We start from the raw sequence: 17,523 nt of genomic DNA on the forward strand, positions 1-17,523 counted from the left end.
GAAGGGAAAATTAGAATATCCCCTATATCTCCTGCACCATTACCTCTGATGCTTCACCATGGATCTATCCTTGGCTTTATCCTATTTCTCATTTATATGTTGTCACTTGACTACATTCTAAAACACGTCAGTTTCTGCATGTGCACTGACAACACCTAGCTTTACCTCATCACTACCTCTGTAGAACCCTCCACTATCTCTAAATTATCTGAATACTTGTCTGATATCTGTACTGGACATGCAGAAATTGCCTTTCAATTAAAAGGCTGATCTCTAGCCACCAATCCAATCCCTCTCCCTGACAACTGTCCGAGCCTTTTTGCAATCTCAATGTCATACTTGACCCAGAGAAGAGCTTTCAACCACACATCCTCATTGCCACTAAGCTTGCCTGGTTCCATCTCTAACCTTGCCTGACTCCATTCCTGCCTCAGCTCTGCCACTGAAACCCTAATTAATGCTTTTGTTACCTCCAGATTTGATTATTCCAATGCATTCCTGGCCAGCCTCCCATATTCTACACTCCGTTTTTGACATCATCCAAATTTCTGCTGACTGTGTCTTAACTTCCACCAAATTGTGTTCACCCACCTGCACTGTGTTTGCCCACCTGCACTGGATCCCAGATAAACAACTCTTTGATTTTCAAATTCCACCTTGCCTGGTCTCTCCCTATCTCTAATCTCTTCCAGCCCTTTAAATTCCAAAATACCTCCACTTCTCTAATTCTGGCCTTTTGTGTATCCCCAATTTTAATTGCACCCTCATTGGTGACCATGCCTCCAACAGCCTTCAACAGCCTAGGCTCTGCACTTTCCTCCCTAAATCTCTCTGGCTTTCTACCTCACTTTTTCCTCCTTTTAGACACTCATTAAAACCCACCTCTTTGACCAAGCTTTTGGTCATCGACCTTAATATCTCCTTGCGTGGCTCAGCGCCATATTTTATTTTCTAATGTCCCTATGGAGCACCTTGGGTTGATTTTTTTATATTAAAGGCTCTATATAAATACTTATTCTTGAAATGTACTGTTTCTATTTCATGATGCCACTCTTTTTGAATAGCTCAATAGATTTGTATAATTTTCAAGATGGCTATTTAATCATTTCTTTGTAATTCAGTGATCATTGTTGTTAATTCCTGGATACTTCTGTGTATACCTTCTTCTCGGTTAACATGACGATATTTCTCTCATTCTAACAACCAAGAAAAATATCTAGAATTTTCTCCACACAGCCATTTTGTAATTGAAATGTGACTTTGACATTCTAATTTCTTTGTGTTGATGGGGGATGGGGGTGGTGTGCATCCAACTGGGTTTCTGATCCCAGTTCACTTGTCACTGAGAGGCAGCAAATGCTGCCAGGATGTTTCACATAGTTAGGAAAATTGGAGGATATCCTCCTTAACACCTGATTACAGGACAAGCCTGTAGAGGGTTATTTGACTGCCTTTTAAGTGGTATTTAGTGTTTGGAGGAACTGAAAGGAAGGAATGAACTTAAGAGTGAGATGGAAATAGAATTTCAGGAAATCAGATCATACCTTCAAGGACATCAATTCTTTCAGTATTACCTGGAAAAACTCAGCAGGTCTGGCAGCATCAGCGGAGAAGAAAAGAGTTGACGTTTCGAGTCCTCATGACCCTTCGACAGAACTTGAGTTCGAGTCCAAGAAAGAGTTGAAATATAAGCTGGTTTAAGGTGTGTGTGTGGGGGGCGGAGAGATAGAGAGACAGAGAGGTGGGGGGGGGGGGGTGTGGTTGTAGGGACAAACAAGCAGTGATAGAAGCAGATCATCAAAAGATGTCAACGACAATAGTACAATAGAACACATTGGTGTTAAAGTTAAAGTTGGTGATATTATCTAAACGAATGTGCTAATTAAGAATGGATGGTAGGGCACTCAAGGTATAGCTCTAGTGGGGGTTTTTTTTATATAATGGAAATAGGTGGGAAAAGGAAAATCTTTATAATTTATTGGAAGAAAAAAAAAGGGAAGGGGGAAACAGAAAGGGGGTGGGGATGGGGGAGGGAGCTCACGACCTAAAGTTGTTGAATTCAATATTCAGTCCGGAAGGCTGTAAAGTCCCTAGTCGGAAAATGAGGTGTTGTTCCTCCAGTTATTTTCCGACTAGGGACTTTACAGCCTTCCGGACTGAATATTGAATTCAACAACTTTAGGTCGTGAGCTCCCTCCCCCATCCCCACCCCCTTTCTGTTTCCCCCTTCCCTTTTTTTTTCTTCCAATAAATTATAAAGATTTTCCTTTTCCCACCTATTTCCATTATATAAAAAAAACCCCCACTAGAGCTATACCTTGAGTGCCCTACCATCCATTCTTAATTAGCACATTCGTTTAGATAATATCACCAACTTTAACTTTAACACCTATGTGCTCTATTGTACTATTGTCGTTGACATCTTTTGATGATCTGCTTCTATCACTGCTTGTTTGTCCCTACAACCACACCCCCCCCTCCACCTCTCTGTCTCTCTATCTCTCCGCCCCCCACACACACACCTTAAACCAGCTTATATTTCAACTCTTTCTTGGACTCGAACTCAAGTTCTGTCGAAGGGTCATGAGGACTCGAAACGTCAACTCTTTTCTTCTCCGCCGATGCTGCCAGACCTGCTGAGTTTTTCCAGGTAATTCTGTTTTTGTTTTGGATTTCCAGCATCCGCAGTTTTTTTGTTTTTATCAATTCTTTCAGTATCAGCCATGATCCAGGTGGAGATGAATGACCTCTGTTATCCCGTCATATTTATCCCTCAACCGCCATAAAAAAAACAAATTATCTGGTCATTACCCCTTTGGCGTTTGTCAGACCTTGTTGTGTGAATAAACAAAAATATCTTCATGGATGGTAGGCCATAGACAGTAGTCATCAGCAGGCAGCAGTAGTCATCAATTAGCCATGGTTCATTTCAGAGATGTTGCTGTGATGCCCTTGTGTTTAAATAGTAGATACTGTCCAAGTTCATATCTGAATAATAGCCAATCGAGTAGATGCCTGAAAGAGTGACATCTGTGGAGTTGTATTCCAGCAAGGAGGGTAGAGAGGAAAGCATTCTCAATAACTTTTTACTCTTGTCAATGATCAATAATTGTTTCAAATTGTTGCTTTACAAACAGAAACTAAATTCATCAAAATTTTCATAAATTCTGTTTTGGGAACAAACTGTAGAAACTCTGATACAGAAGGGAGTCCTTTAGCTCACTGAAGCTCATTTTTTTTTTGCTGCTTTACGTAAGCATTGCTCACAATTGGCATGTAAATCACCAGTACAAATGTGAACTTTTATAATGAAAGGGGGGCACTTGGAAAATAGAGAAGTACCAAATATTTGTAAAGATTGAACGCTGGTTTCTGGCTTTAAATTTTAATCAGCCTCATCATCCTTTGAATGTAGAAATGAGGCAAACAATGAAGGAAGAAGTTTGAAATAAAACAGCAGGCAATGAGGTACTTTTAACTGTCAGTCTGCATTTGCCATGTGGGAAAATGCATATATGGAGGTAACTAGCTGTTTGTTATTCATATGACTGCTCTAATGGTTGGCACAGAATGTGAGAGTACAACAAAAGAAGGTTCTTAATTTGGATTGAATTACAGCCTTAAAGTCCCTTTGAAAGTCTGTTGTATTTTATGTCATGTGTGCTAGCTGACTGCATTGAAACAACGCCAACCCAAGAGCACTACTGCAAAAACTGGGTACATGGTGGGGAATGCTAATGACCATCAGAAGTAGTGGTCAAATGAGAACAAACCACTTTGCCTGGAGGGCAATATTGGTCAGGAGAATAATTGTAAAAATTTTTAAATTTTGCCTAATATAATATTTACCTCCATCATTCTGTGCGTCTGTGTGTGTGTGTGTGTGTGTGTGTGTGTGTGTGTGTGTGTGTGTGTGTGTGTGTGTTTGTGTGTGTGTGTGTGTGTATGTATGTCTATGCGCTTTGAAAGTAGCATGATTCCAGTCAGATGGGGAACAGCATTCTGGCTCTGCCAGTAATATTCTGAGGTGCTGTGTCTGTTTTAGCTAGGACTCTAGATCTGCTTTCCACCAAATGCCTCCCACTTTCAATTTGCACTGCATCGAAATTTGATGACAATGGGGTTTGTGCTTTTTAACATGAATACTCTTCCTAATTTTAGCCTTGCATTGGTCCAATATTGCATGGCCCAAATGCACTGTACAGTTTCCTCAATTCTCCCAACTCTGCCTCTGCCCCAACCCCAGCAGTATGCTTATACTATAACTGCAGAAGAGGATTCCAACTGCTATCACTGTGAAATATAAATAACCGTGCGTTCAATTTCAGACATGTCAACTATTTGCACTTTGGACGGTCAACATTTTGGAATTGACATCTGCTTTTCTGTGTTGGCAGATAGAAATTGGCACTGCTTTGGCTCTTATCTGATTGCAGCTGTTCTAGGGAATGGAGTTCTTTTGTACACAGTAGGTGGAATTTCACCGGCATTTTGTGAGATTGGGAGTTCCTGCCCTTACTGCATCAAACCAGTAGCACCATAAAATAGGAGCTGAGAGGGCAGAAGGGTACGAATGTGAGAAAAGGAACTTAATTTGCTGACAGTTGTCCTGGCTCGATTTTTACATATGGTGCTTTGAACCTGCCCCATTCAAAAGATCATGGTTTATCAACCTCAACTCCACTGTTCTGCCATATCCCCATATCTTTTTGATTTCTCTTGTTCCCAAAAACCCATGGAGCATCCACAGCCCTCTTGGGTAGAGAATTCCCAAGATTCACAACCTTCCTTACCTCAGTTTTAAATGACCAACACCTTATCCTGAGACTTTGATCCCTGGGGCTGGATTTTGACTACAGAGGTGCGTAGTTCAAGTCAGGAGCTGCCTTTGGCTCACAAGGCAGCCCCTCCCCTTCCTTCCTACCCGCTTCCTCTCTTAAACCCATCCTCTCATCACTGCTGCTCCTCCATGCTCCCAAACCTCCCAACCCACGGCCTTGGACTTAACTGCTTCAGGGATCCTAGGCCTTGGGCTCCTCTCTCCAGCTGCAGTCCCAGCAGCTGCCACTGATGTCCTCCTGGCACTGCCAGAAGCGATGGAGCTGCCGATCAATTGGGTTGGCAGGCAGCTGAGGGTGGGTCTTCTGCCCCAATGAGCGACAGAAGTCCCACTCAGCCCTCATTAATGAGCCCCCCAGTGCTTTATTGCTGTGGGACTTTATGCCAACATGGTTTCCAGGGAGGTGTGCTGCCTCCCCCCCCACCACCTCATATTACTCTGTCCCTGGTTAATCTTTTATAAAAATGAATCTTTTCTGTTCATACCATAATTCTTTAAATAGCCTCTTTAAGCTCAATCAAACTGTCAACTCAGGACCCCTTCTGAGATAATTGTAGCATTTGACTCTCAGCCAAGCTTTCATAGCAAATAGCCCTTAGGGAAATGTCAACAAATAACTGTTGAAACTCCTCGAACAGATGCTACACCAGCTGGCTGTAAAGCAGAGCAGTCCAGCAGAGTTTTTTTCACACAATCACTGACAGCTGCAGCCATTTTTTATTACAGTTTAAAGAATGAGGGATTTAAAAAAAAAAGCTTCAGACCATGACAGCTAAATGGATCTTATCTGCCCTTCAAGGCAGATATGTCTAGTCCATCAGTTTGTGACTACCATAGGAGGTTACGGCTCTTGGACCTTCCAAAATGGGGTCTGTTTGAATTAGCACTGAGTTCAAATGGCCTTACCGTGTTCAGGTTTCTTGCCTGCGTGAACCCTTTCCCTTGCTGGCAAAAGTGGGATCTGTTGGAAATTGGGACGAATCTTCTGCATCCAGGTCTGCCCACCATTTTCAAAGGTCCGCGGAGTCTTCCCAACTCCACAAAAACTTGGCCCCTAGTTTTAGATGCTTTAGTCAGGGGAAGCATCATTCCGCATCCGCCCTGTCGAGCCACCTAGAATTTAAAACTTTTATTGATGCCTGACGAGCTGCGTTAGGCCACCTGTTTTGACATCCCTTGATTGCTAAATGACTGGGATCTCAAAATGGCGAGGGCCTCTTTGCTCAGTCAGATGTTAGGGTCAGTTTTAACTTTTGGGTGACTGTAAGTATTAAGAATGCAAACTTTAGATTCCACTTCTACAAATGAGGTTATAGTTAATTTTAAAAAATAATGAAAATACTTTTAAGTCAAGAATCGTCTGTGAAGATAAAATCTAAACAATATACTTAAAGCTCAGCCTTTTTGGGAATCTAAACAGATCTTAATACATGAAGTTATATGAATACATAGTGCAGACTGTATTTTTAATACAGAAAATGTGCTTGAACTATCGACTTAAGCAGATTTACTGAATACCTGTAGTTCCTCCTTTGTCTTTGAGATGTAGATTTTTGCCTCACTGACAAAACAAGCATTTCCAATACTTAGTGTATTTAGATGTTGGAAGAGATACTATATATGTAGGGAATTATTATTATTCTAACATTCAAAACTGGGCTGTGTTGCTGTTCATATTGAACAAAAGTTTCAACTGTTGCCATGGAAACAGTGCCATCAACTCTGACAATTGTTTGCATCCGATTGAATACAATTGGTTGGAATCTCTGCTGAGTGACAGTAGCCAATGAACTGATTTAATCATGCCCCAGACTTTTGTCTGTTCAACTGACACAACAGTGCTGTAAGCAGCCTGAAAACACACTGGGTTCCTTGTTCAGCAACAGACTACGCTGCTGGGCAGTCAGGCTTGAAAGTCTCCTCAGCACAAGTTCCCAAAGTCGAGCAAAAATCCTGTAGGGTGACAATTTCCTGCGAGTGACAAACTAAAACTGAAGGAACAGCCAAGTCATATTACTAATGCACACCCACCTCCTGGCCATTAATAGGGATCAGCATTGGTGGGAAGTATGTGCATGAGACCTTGAGTAAATGAGAGTACTTTTAAGAACAGGGCATAAAATAAAGTCAACACAAAAACATGTGGCATGTTAAAGAAAGGCACAATTTTTTTTAACTTAGTCTCTTCAGTTTCTACAATACAACAGCTGCTTTGTATAAACAGTTAAAGTCGGCCACATTTTATTTAGTGCCTGTGGACAAGGCCCATGTCACTGACAAGATTTTAAAGCATGAGAAAAAAGATGCTTGCAGAGCAAACGAATCTATAATTAAATTTGTTTTGAAAATGCTCATCTATTCTGGCTTTGGAGTCTGACGTGTGATATAATTTAGTGCCAACGTGTGAAAGAACTGAGAGTTCTTTTGGAGCTTATTAAAATAGAGCAGGTTGTGACTGACCTTGGTGATCTATTTATCAAAACTTTGATTATTTTTGTATAGTTCTTCAGTTTGATAATTGCTTTGTAGTTAGCTGGTGGCAGTGAAATCCTGGTATTTTACCTGGAGATTGCTTCTGGGTGTTGTGTGTATTGCTTAAATTGTTTCCTTTTGGCTGATTTTAAAATAGTCGATGTTCCGCAGGGAAAGATTTTTAAGCCTCAATTAATAGTAGTGATCAGATTAGCTATTTACTTAACTAATCATAATAAGGTTTATTAAGCAGCCTGCTTGATTGACACCACATCCACAAACATTCACTCCCTTCACCACCGATGCACAGTAGCAGCAGTGCGTACCACCTACAAGATGCACTGCAGGAATTCACCAACGCTCCTTTGAAAGCACCTTCCAAACCCATGACCACTACCATCTAGAAGGACAAGGGCAGCAGATAGATGGGAACATTGCCACCTGGAAGTTCCCCTCCAAGTTACTCACCATCCTGACTTGGAAATATATCGCAGTTCCTCCACTGTCGCTGGGTCAAAATTCTGGAACTCCCTACCTAACAGCACTGTGGGTGTACCTGCACCACATGGACTGCAGCAGTTCAAGAAGGCAGCTCAACACCACCTTCTCGAGGGTAACTAGGGATGGGCAATAAATACTGGCCCAGCCAGCGAAGCCCACATCCCGTGAATGAATAAAGAGATGGTTGATTCACAAAACATGTTCAGACTGCATGGGCAGAATTTTCTGCTCGTTGGGCGGGCGGGCATGCGCCCTACCTGAATGAGCGTAAAATGATGCGTGATGATGTCGAGTGAGCGTCCTGAAGTCATCACGCACTCGCGCGATACTTCAGTTGGCGTGCGCCCACCAACAATTAACAGGCCTATTAAGGCTGTTAAAGATCTAATTGAATTAAATTTTTCATTACCCATCCAACCTTATGAAAAGGCCCAGCAGCCTTCGGATTTTTTGCGAAACCTCATGGGCAGGATGAGGTTTCGATCCATCATTAAAAAGAATAAAATATTTTCAGAGTCACATGAGCAGGGGCACGTTAACATTTTAAAATTTTTAAAAAATTTTTCAAAGTCTTCATCTCCCCCACAGAAGTAATGCTGAGCACTGCAGCTGGGAGGGCCCGCCAGTGTGAAGTCATGGTTGGGCCCCAATCGCAGGCTCAGTTTCCCGGCCACTCCCGCTCATCCCCCTCCGTGCCCGCCTGATGGGGGAAAAATCCTGGCCCATACCTATTGAACAAATACAGCTGCTGTATATATTTTGTAAGCTGCCATATCTGTTTTTTTGAAAATACTGTGCCAGTATTTGTCCAAACTTCCAGCAACTTGTAAGATGTACATTTTGACAATTCTTAATACAGATTTAAGTAAATGAACATTTGTTTTTGGATAATTGTATCCAGCTATCCTGGTGGCTATATATTAGCACTAACGTTGTATTCATGCACATTATTGGAAATAAGTAGCTTCCTTCTGTAAAGGAGGATCATATTTGTTCTCAAATTGACAGTTAAAATGTTCTTCAATCATGACAACAGGGAAATGAACAAATCACTACAATACATAACTGCTCTAAATAAAGAACATTTATTTATATAATGCTTTTCCGGCCCCCTGACCATCCCAAAGTGTTTTATAGCTAATGAAGCACTTTAAAAGTAATCATTATTATGTGGGCAAACATGGAGAGGTCATTTTGTGCTCTGCAAGGCCCTACAATGGACAATGATATTAGTGACCAAAACATGTGTTTCATTGACAAAAACAAAAATACCTGGAAAAACTCAGCAGGTCTGGCAGCATCTGTGGAGAGGAACGCAGTTAACGTTTGGAGTCCGAATGACCCTTCAACAGAACTAAGTAAAAATAGAAGAGAGATGAAATATAAGCACTGTGTTTCATTGACGTTAATTAAGTGATTAAATGTTGGGGAGAACAGCTGTCTGCTTCTTTTCGAATAGGGCCATGGAGTTTTTATCATCCACCTGAGTGGGCAGATGTGGCCTCATTTTAATGCCTCATTAAAATAGTGATGTGCCTGGCATTGCTATGCTGCCTCAGTCTTGCACTGAAATGTCAGCCTAGATTTAACTCTGAAAGTCATGAAGTGGGCTTGAATTCATGCCCTTCAAAAGTAGAGGCAAGGATGCTACTACTGAGTCAAGCTGACAGCTGACTGTCCAAATTCATTAAGAGAAACCTTTTATTTTTTATATACTTCAAAAATTGTATCCAAAAATCTTGTGTATTTAATCATTTTTTTCCATTGAAAGAAATTAGCAAAAACCTGGTTTGAGTAAGCTCAGAAGTGGCTTCTCAATCCAAACTATTCCAAACTTCCCAGGTCATGTTTATTTTTCTCTGGATGCCATCTCTGTTTGCTCTTGACAGTGCCATTCCACCCCTGTCTATTTGAACCCATGATCCAACATATATTTTGCCAGGTGTTGCCAGCATTTCATAACTGCCACTTTGTGGTATACACTGATTAGTTGTTCTATCAAGCTGGAGGTTTCCAAGAATCTGTTTAAAGCATTGTTCGAGAACCTTTGCACAGCCTTTGAAGGTCAAAGCCACATCCATCCCCCTAAACGTTTCCTGAAATTTCAAGTCTTCCTCATCTTTCTCCCCTTTCTGCTCTCAATCTGCAGGGAAACTTATTTGATTTCCTACGGCTGACAGGCTGGGGTGGATCCAAGGTACTTTATTTTGGTGACCATCTGTACAGCGACCTAGCAGTAAGTATGGATTTTTCATTGTAACTCTGAGCTGATGCCTGAATAGAAATCATGCAGCAATATATAAAGTAATGGCAGCTTTATGGATCAGCTCACTAAGAGGTGAATTATAAGTTAGCAGAAAGCTGTTGGATTATGCTTTGATCCATAACTGTTGAAACTCAGTGGAGCATTTCGAAGTGTTTCGATTTAGATGTTCTGAACTAGCTTCATGCTTACAGATGCAACTATAATGCTCGCCTGTCTGATTTGGCTAGGATATTTCCTTAATGTATTTATTTAAGCAATAAAGATTGACTTAGTGTATGGCAGATAAGATGAAGGGCAGAATGGATGGGCAGGATTTCCTGGCCCCGCCTGCCATGGGGATTGTCCAGTCCCACTGAAAGTCAATGGACTTTTGGTGGCCATCGTATCCCCCGCAGTGGGTCCTGCCATGGCGGGGCCAGAAAATCCCAGCCAATGATCTGTTAGAAGCTGCTTGCACTCTCCAGTTTAGTACATAGAAATTTTGGTTTAGATATCGAGCTGCTGTATTTTACTTCTGGCTTATTATGAAAATTGCTGTTTTGTAAGAATTGGCACCATGGTGAACCCTCAGTGTTGTTAGACCCGCAGTCTACTTGCAATAAAGTGAAATGATTTGTCCAGCAACTTTAGTGCAAGAGGCATTGAACCTGGCTGACTTTGAGAGAAACATGGGGCATTGTGAGAGAATGAATATTTAAATATTACCAAGCTGACCATCTTCGATTGCCGGTCATGACAGAGAAGATGACCTTTGTTCTATTGGTCGCTGATTCTACACAGGATCTAAATATAAAGAAGTTGCTGTAACGGGCAGAGCTGAGCCTTGAAAAAGAGTTAAAAAGATAACTGGATGAAGAAGGAGCAGTAAATGGTGAAGAACGAATTTTACAAAGCCCTTTGGATTAAATCTAGTTTGAGCATAGAGAACAGATCAGTATGGCAGTGAGCCTTGATGCCATCAATGACTGCAAAATTTAAAAGTGACAGTTAAGATGCTGCAGTCTATTGTCAATGGCCTGGAGTTAGTTTTGTAGTCTCGCTGTTTATATTGCCAGTGGCAGTTAGTTTTTTAATTCATATTAACAGGATCAATGCTGGCATTTCGAACAGAAAATGCTGTGAATAGGCTGTAGGTTTTGTATTTACTGTTGATTTTAAAATAGTCCAATTTGTAGTCCATTATCAATTGAAAGGTAAACTGTGTGAAGAAAACAAACTGCTTATAGGGGCAGTGCTATATTCCATTTCAGTTGAGGTTGTGGGAAGGTGGAGTATTGAGTTAGCTGTCGATTGAGGAATGTGTAATGATGCCTATGACATTGTTTTAATGTCTGAAATTATTCTTCTCTAATAGGTAATGATTGTGTTTGTTCATATTTCAAAAGATTATCTTTATCAAATGCATTGAACAGTTTAGTTTAATCACGAAGGAAACTAAGACTGATTTGGGTATTTTTCCTATACTGGTTGCTGGCAGTTGAGGAGGAGCTTTATTAGATCAATGCCCCTGTAAGGAAAGACTGGGAGATAAATTGACAGATTATATCTGGAATGCTAATCTGTTCTTTCCCCTTGAAATGTGGCTGACCTTTGTGTATTTCCAGCATCTTTTTGTTTTCTTTTTCAATCTCTAGAGTTCTTATTAACATGTGATTTCTTAATTTCCTTGAATGAAGTCGCCCTACACATTTAGTAATGGCATCGGATATAGCATTGATTAATTGTTACTTGCTGATGAAATGCAAAAGGGTAAATAATGATGAAAGCAGCATTGTTGGGCCTGGAAGCTATGGAAATATATTACAGTAATAATCATGGGTTGTGGCCATTTACACTAGTAAATTAGTGAATAATAGTAATTTCTGTGTCAGCTGTACCCTGTTTTCTCCCTCGATATGCTGACCCATCTTAGTGTACATTTTCATGGTGGCAATGGCCTTTTGGTAACTTCCTGACAATGTTGACAAAGTACTTCTGGGGGGGAATTCAGAACCAAGCCTGAGATTGTCCTCACCTCTTGATCCCACACAAACACTTACCAATAGAAGATCATTAAGTTGTGATCCAAGAATCCTGGCTAATTTCTATATCCCTTTTTCATCCCTCCAACAACTAGTCCAGGGGTAATGTGACCAATTTGGTCAGTGTTACTGCTTCCCTAGCTGAGCTGAGTCCACTAATCCAATATAGATCAAGGATTGAACGTGGGACATTCTGAGACCATTTGGCACAGTCCCCCGCCAGGAAGTACATTCATTGATCTATCAGGATAGGCAAAGCTCATTTGATTTGTTTTCCAAAAGCCCCATCAGACTGGGTCAATGATCCAATGATGAGGGACAGCTCACATTGAAATGTTAAGTAACTGAAGTTCTTACTGGTCCCATGAGACGTGCTACTAATCAATCAGTATCCAACCTTCCTCATATGATGTAATTGAGATTTATGCACATAGGTAAGATGACACTAACTTTTTTACCCATAACCCAATTGTAGAGGTTTATACAGCATTTATCTTTTGTGATCAATAGGATCTAATGCTTCGACATGGCTGGAGGACAGGAGCGATTGTACCGGAATTGGATGCAGAAATTAGCATCATTAACACTGAGCAGTTCACACATGGGCTGACCTGGCTACAGGTCCTAACAGGACTTCTGGAGAGACTGCAGGTAATGTTACTACTTTCACAATATGCATCCTGATTCAAATTAATTTAATTGGCCTGCAAGCTCATCACATTCTGAGGAACAATTTAATTCCCTTCAGAGAACTATGCTGAAAAGTTTCAAGTTTTACACCCCACTTTTATTGTGAAATTCATGCTATTCCCATTGTACCTAGTGATGGATCTTCACCCTATCTGTTTCAATGGAAAACCTCATGAACATGGGAGAGCAGTGCTGTTTTTAATGTGCAAGACAGCCATTTACATCTATAGTGCTGTGTTTTAATAAGCAGTAATTAAGTAGGCCAGAACACTTCAGAATGATGCCCTGATTCTTGGGCAAAAGCTACTTTTTAGTCCACTGAATCCACCTTAGTTTGAGAACTGCACTGATGTTCTAGAAAGTTCTGATCCACTTTATCCATTTTATAATTGTCTGAATTAAAAGTGGTTGGTTAGACTGTAAGGTATTGAATAAGACTATTGGAGAATATGGCACTTTAGAATTTGATGTACAATGAGAGGATCAGACTTTGAACAGCCTCTGCTTTCCTTGTCTTAATTCTGGAGTCTGACAATTGTGTTCCAAACTTCAACATGGTGCCAAATGCTAACAACCTACTACCATGCATACAGTCATCAACTAATTCAATCTTTCTTTAGTACTAAATATCCTCTTTCTCATATTTCTTTTGCTTCATTTATTGGATATATCAATGCCTTAGTGCAGAGAGCGACTGGAGACACTGTTCCTATGTAATATAAATACTACTCGCCTTCCCAATTGAATGCATTTTCACTGTTGAGAAGTGTTTCCTTGGTAATGAAATATTGCTATTCAATCAGAATGGTGACTGAAATGCTTACTGAACAGTAAATCTGAAAGTCTCAAAATTATACCAGAAAATGATTTCACACATTTCTGTACTTTATGATGCAATAAATTGTATCCATAGGTATATCAGGATGCTGAGTCCAAGCAAGTGCTTGATGAATGGATAAAGGAGAGACAAGAATTAATGTAAAGTATATTTTTGCTTTGCTATGAGTGTTTTGCACAAGGCAAAAAAAAGTCATGTAAAACTTTACAAGTATAAATAGTGTATTAAATGACACTTAGGCAACTGTTAAAACTCCACAAAAGTAGTTCAATTTGCGATGTCATCTGAAAAGAGGACATGCTAAGGGGAGAAGCTTCATCAGTAAAATGCTAACAAGCATATGAATGAGAAGGAACTGCCACTGTGTGTGGCTGGTGTTGGTATATAGACATGTTACATCACAGTATGTAACAGGGCTCACATCAAGTTCCCCATCTGATTGTGGTGCCTGTCTGGGAAGTGCTGGGGTGGGAGTAGCAGAAGGGTGGTGGGGAAGTTATTGGTTACATTGTAACAGTGAATGAGGATCATCTGACCATTACCTCATATAGAAAATGATGCTTAACTGGTGGGGGTGTTGGATAGGTTTTTCTCCTTTTCAAATTCTAATCCATTTTGTATTGGCTCCAAACTGTAGTGAGTCTAATTAATCTTTCTCCTTTCATGTTGCAGATCATAGATTCCAGTGATCAAAGCCCTGTGCAATCCATTATTTTGAGGATTTTTATCAAAAATCACCAATGTTTGAAATTTTACCTGTAATTAGAAAATACTAATTTTTATACACCTGAAAGCTCATTTTCTAAGATCCCTCAGTCCATTCTGGCACATTCTGCTTCCTCAGCTGGTGAAGGGTAAAATATCAGAGGATCACATTGGGAGTGTAATATGATGGTATAAGGGATTCAAAAGGTATGTGTTGTTGGCACATATTGACTGAAATTGACTAAGGGTATTAGGGGCTAATACAAATGCAAATACTGAGATGCTGGAACTGTTCAATTTCAGATCATAATCTCCTTCTTTTCCAATAGCAGCTCTTGGCAATGTTTTTATTACTAACTTTAACGTTCCTTTGGACCCATCTTGGTTGAAAAGCAGAATATTACAGATGCTGGAAATCCGAAATATTCAGCAGGTTATGGCAGAATTTATGTTTTTTTTTTTACCTGTCCCACTATCGCTTCCTTATGCCTTACACCAAAATCCCTTTTTGTCACTGAACCTCTTCTGACTGGCACCCCATTACAGACCTTTCCATTTGTTCTTTCATTCCTCTTCTTTCCCTCCCCCCTGCTTGCTTAAAATCTCATTATATCTCTAAATTTTCCAGTTCTGATAAAAAGTCATTGACCTGAAATGTTAACTCAGTTTCTGTCTCTGCCTAACTGTTGAGTGTTTCCAGCACTTTCTGCTTTGTATTTGAATGTCAAGGAATTTAAAGCCAAAGTGGGTGGATGGAGTTAGGATGCAGATCAGCCATGATTTCATTCAATAGTGAAATAGGCTTGATGGACTGAATGGCCTAGTCCTGTTTCTATGCCCCTACATCTGTACCAACATGTAAAATGTATCAGTAATGTTTATAAGTGGCTCAAAAAATGGACTTTTAGTCTACACAGTTTTGTTTTTGTTAGCAAGTTATTTGATCTTCTGTGGCATTGCACATGGGCAGTAAAGCTGGTGGGATTCTCCCAACAGTCACAACATAGGCCAGCATGTGTCATACCTAATGGATATCATTGACAGAATTGAGGCAGATGCCTAAAGGCCACCTTCCTGAATAAATAAGGGTTCTAACTTTTTTTTCAAATGAGTGGTGGAAGGTGGTTGGGAATGAGACTGCAACAAAAGGAATGTAATAATTTGAGAGGCTGATGCAAGTTGTTTTTTAAAATCTTATTTTAGGTCTCTGACAAAGAACTTATTCAACCCCCAGTTTGGGAGCATCTTCAGGACCTATCACAATCCGACCTATTTTTCGCGAAGGCTGTGCAGATTCTCTGACATCTACATGTCATCCATCAGCTGTCTGTTAAATTATGACACGACCTACACCTTCTACCCCAGACGAACTCCTTTGCAACATGAAGCCCCACTCTGGATGGACCAGCTTTGCACCGGCTGCATGAAGACTCCTTTCCTAGAAGAGATGGTGCACATGCGATAAGCTCAATCAGGGCTCAGTTGCAGATTTGCTTTAATGGTGCATTTCATCTCTACAGTGAGAAAAATGTTATCCCACAGGTGTAAACAAAGTGGTCTGTTTATATTTGAAAAGGTGTGAGTTAAGTATTTAAGTGAGAAATGATAATGGTGATCTAAATGACATGGTGAAATAGTAGTGACTAGGTTACTAACTTTTCCTAAACCAGACCCTTTTCCACCATAGTGCTTTCTAGTTGATGACAATACCTGCTGTGGTTTTTCTCCTTTTTAAATTATAGTTCACTTTGTATTGGCTCCAAAGTTTTTATGATGTCACTGAAAATGGTGCAAGGCCTGGATAGATGGGAATTATATATGCCCATTGGCCCAAGCTATTTCCATACTCCTTGTAAATGAGAAACACAAAGTGCACTTAAAAGCATAATTGTATTTAAAATTCCTTTGCGGTACAATTGGTGAATATTCATTCTAATAACATTTGAGGTTGGACTTGTTAAAAGAAGGAATCACATTCATGTGCTTAGTTAGTTGTATTTATAGATGATATCCTATACAAGGGCATTTAAGTGTGGCCATCTTAAAATCATTTTGGAAATGATTTTTACTGGTTTTTACTTCAAACAGCAGCAGTTTGTGTGAACTAACTTTAAGTGCTTAAAAGATACTGGTAAAGATGGTTTTTCTACCATGTGATCTAGGCCAGATTACCAGCCCCTGTTGTCTAATACCCACTAAGATACAGTAATTGAAACTATTTGGATAAGCAGAAAAGTTAATTCATCTCAAGATTAAGTTTGGTTTTTTAAAAACTGTATTTTCCCCTTCCTCCCATTAACAGCATTCTCTCACATATAATCGTTAATATCCTGGCCTGATCTTGTCACTGGCCCTGAGACCTACCCAATTTTTTTTGCATTTTGTGCAATGGCAAGATTATATCCTGTGGAACATACTAAGGTATAAATGCCTTAAGTCAAATGTATGTTCAAACATCAATCAGCATAACATTGGAATTATCATTATGGGATCATAAGAGTTTTCATATTCAGAGGTGCTTAAGACAAATTTCACTCTGCATCAAAAATATATATAGAAATTGTATTGCTGATGCCCTAACAGGTTAACCTGACTGTAGGACAACACATATATTTTTCCTTAGTTCTGTTGAAGAGTCATACGGACTCGAAACGTTAACTGTATCCTCTCTGCAGATGCTGTCAGACCTGCTGAGTTGTTCAGGTATTTTTATTTTTGTTTTTACTTTGGATTTCCAGCATCCGCAGTTTTTTTGCTTTTTTACTTCTCTTGATACTGTTGAAGTTAGCAGATTGATGAAAAACGGTTGAGCAGATTTACTCTTGAGGTTCATTGGAAACATTAGCCTTGAGCAGAAATGTTGAGTGCATCATGGATGTCTTATGTCTCTGAGCTTTAATTAGTCATTTTCAAGGATTTTATGTACTGTAATAATATGGCCACAATATTGGTACTGAAGTGATGTGAAAGCCCAAAAGTAATACCACCACTAAATTCACAATAGGATATCAGGAAGTATCAGAAAACTGCACTGGGTATAGTGGGTGAGAAAGAAGGACTTGCATTCACTTAGCACCTTTCAAAACCACAGGTTGTCCCAGAGCATTTTACAGCCAACAGAGAAAACATGACCTGGAAAACAAAATTCATTGGGCAGAACTTAATGTCCTCTCCCAAAACAAGTTTGGTG

General features: G+C 40.0%; 1 protein-coding gene across 1 annotated transcript in view; it reads left to right on the forward strand.

Annotated features, from left to right (window-relative positions):
* The window catches only part of nt5dc2 (5'-nucleotidase domain containing 2), a 57,015-nt gene extending 40,023 nt beyond the window's left edge, over nucleotides 1–16,992 (forward strand). The window contains exons 11-14 of the mRNA XM_041191800.1: nucleotides 9,963–10,049; nucleotides 12,611–12,751; nucleotides 13,704–13,768; nucleotides 15,537–16,992. Of these exons, the coding sequence (XP_041047734.1) occupies nucleotides 9,963–10,049; nucleotides 12,611–12,751; nucleotides 13,704–13,768; nucleotides 15,537–15,798 (555 nt within the window). The 3' untranslated portion in view covers nucleotides 15,799–16,992. The remainder of the gene's footprint in view (nucleotides 1–9,962; nucleotides 10,050–12,610; nucleotides 12,752–13,703; nucleotides 13,769–15,536) is intronic.
* The last annotated feature ends 531 nt before the right edge of the window (nucleotides 16,993–17,523 follow it).

The sequence above is a fragment of the Carcharodon carcharias genome, chromosome 7, assembly GCF_017639515.1.
Source record: "Carcharodon carcharias isolate sCarCar2 chromosome 7, sCarCar2.pri, whole genome shotgun sequence".
In the NCBI taxonomy this organism is placed as follows: domain Eukaryota; kingdom Metazoa; phylum Chordata; class Chondrichthyes; order Lamniformes; family Lamnidae; genus Carcharodon; species Carcharodon carcharias.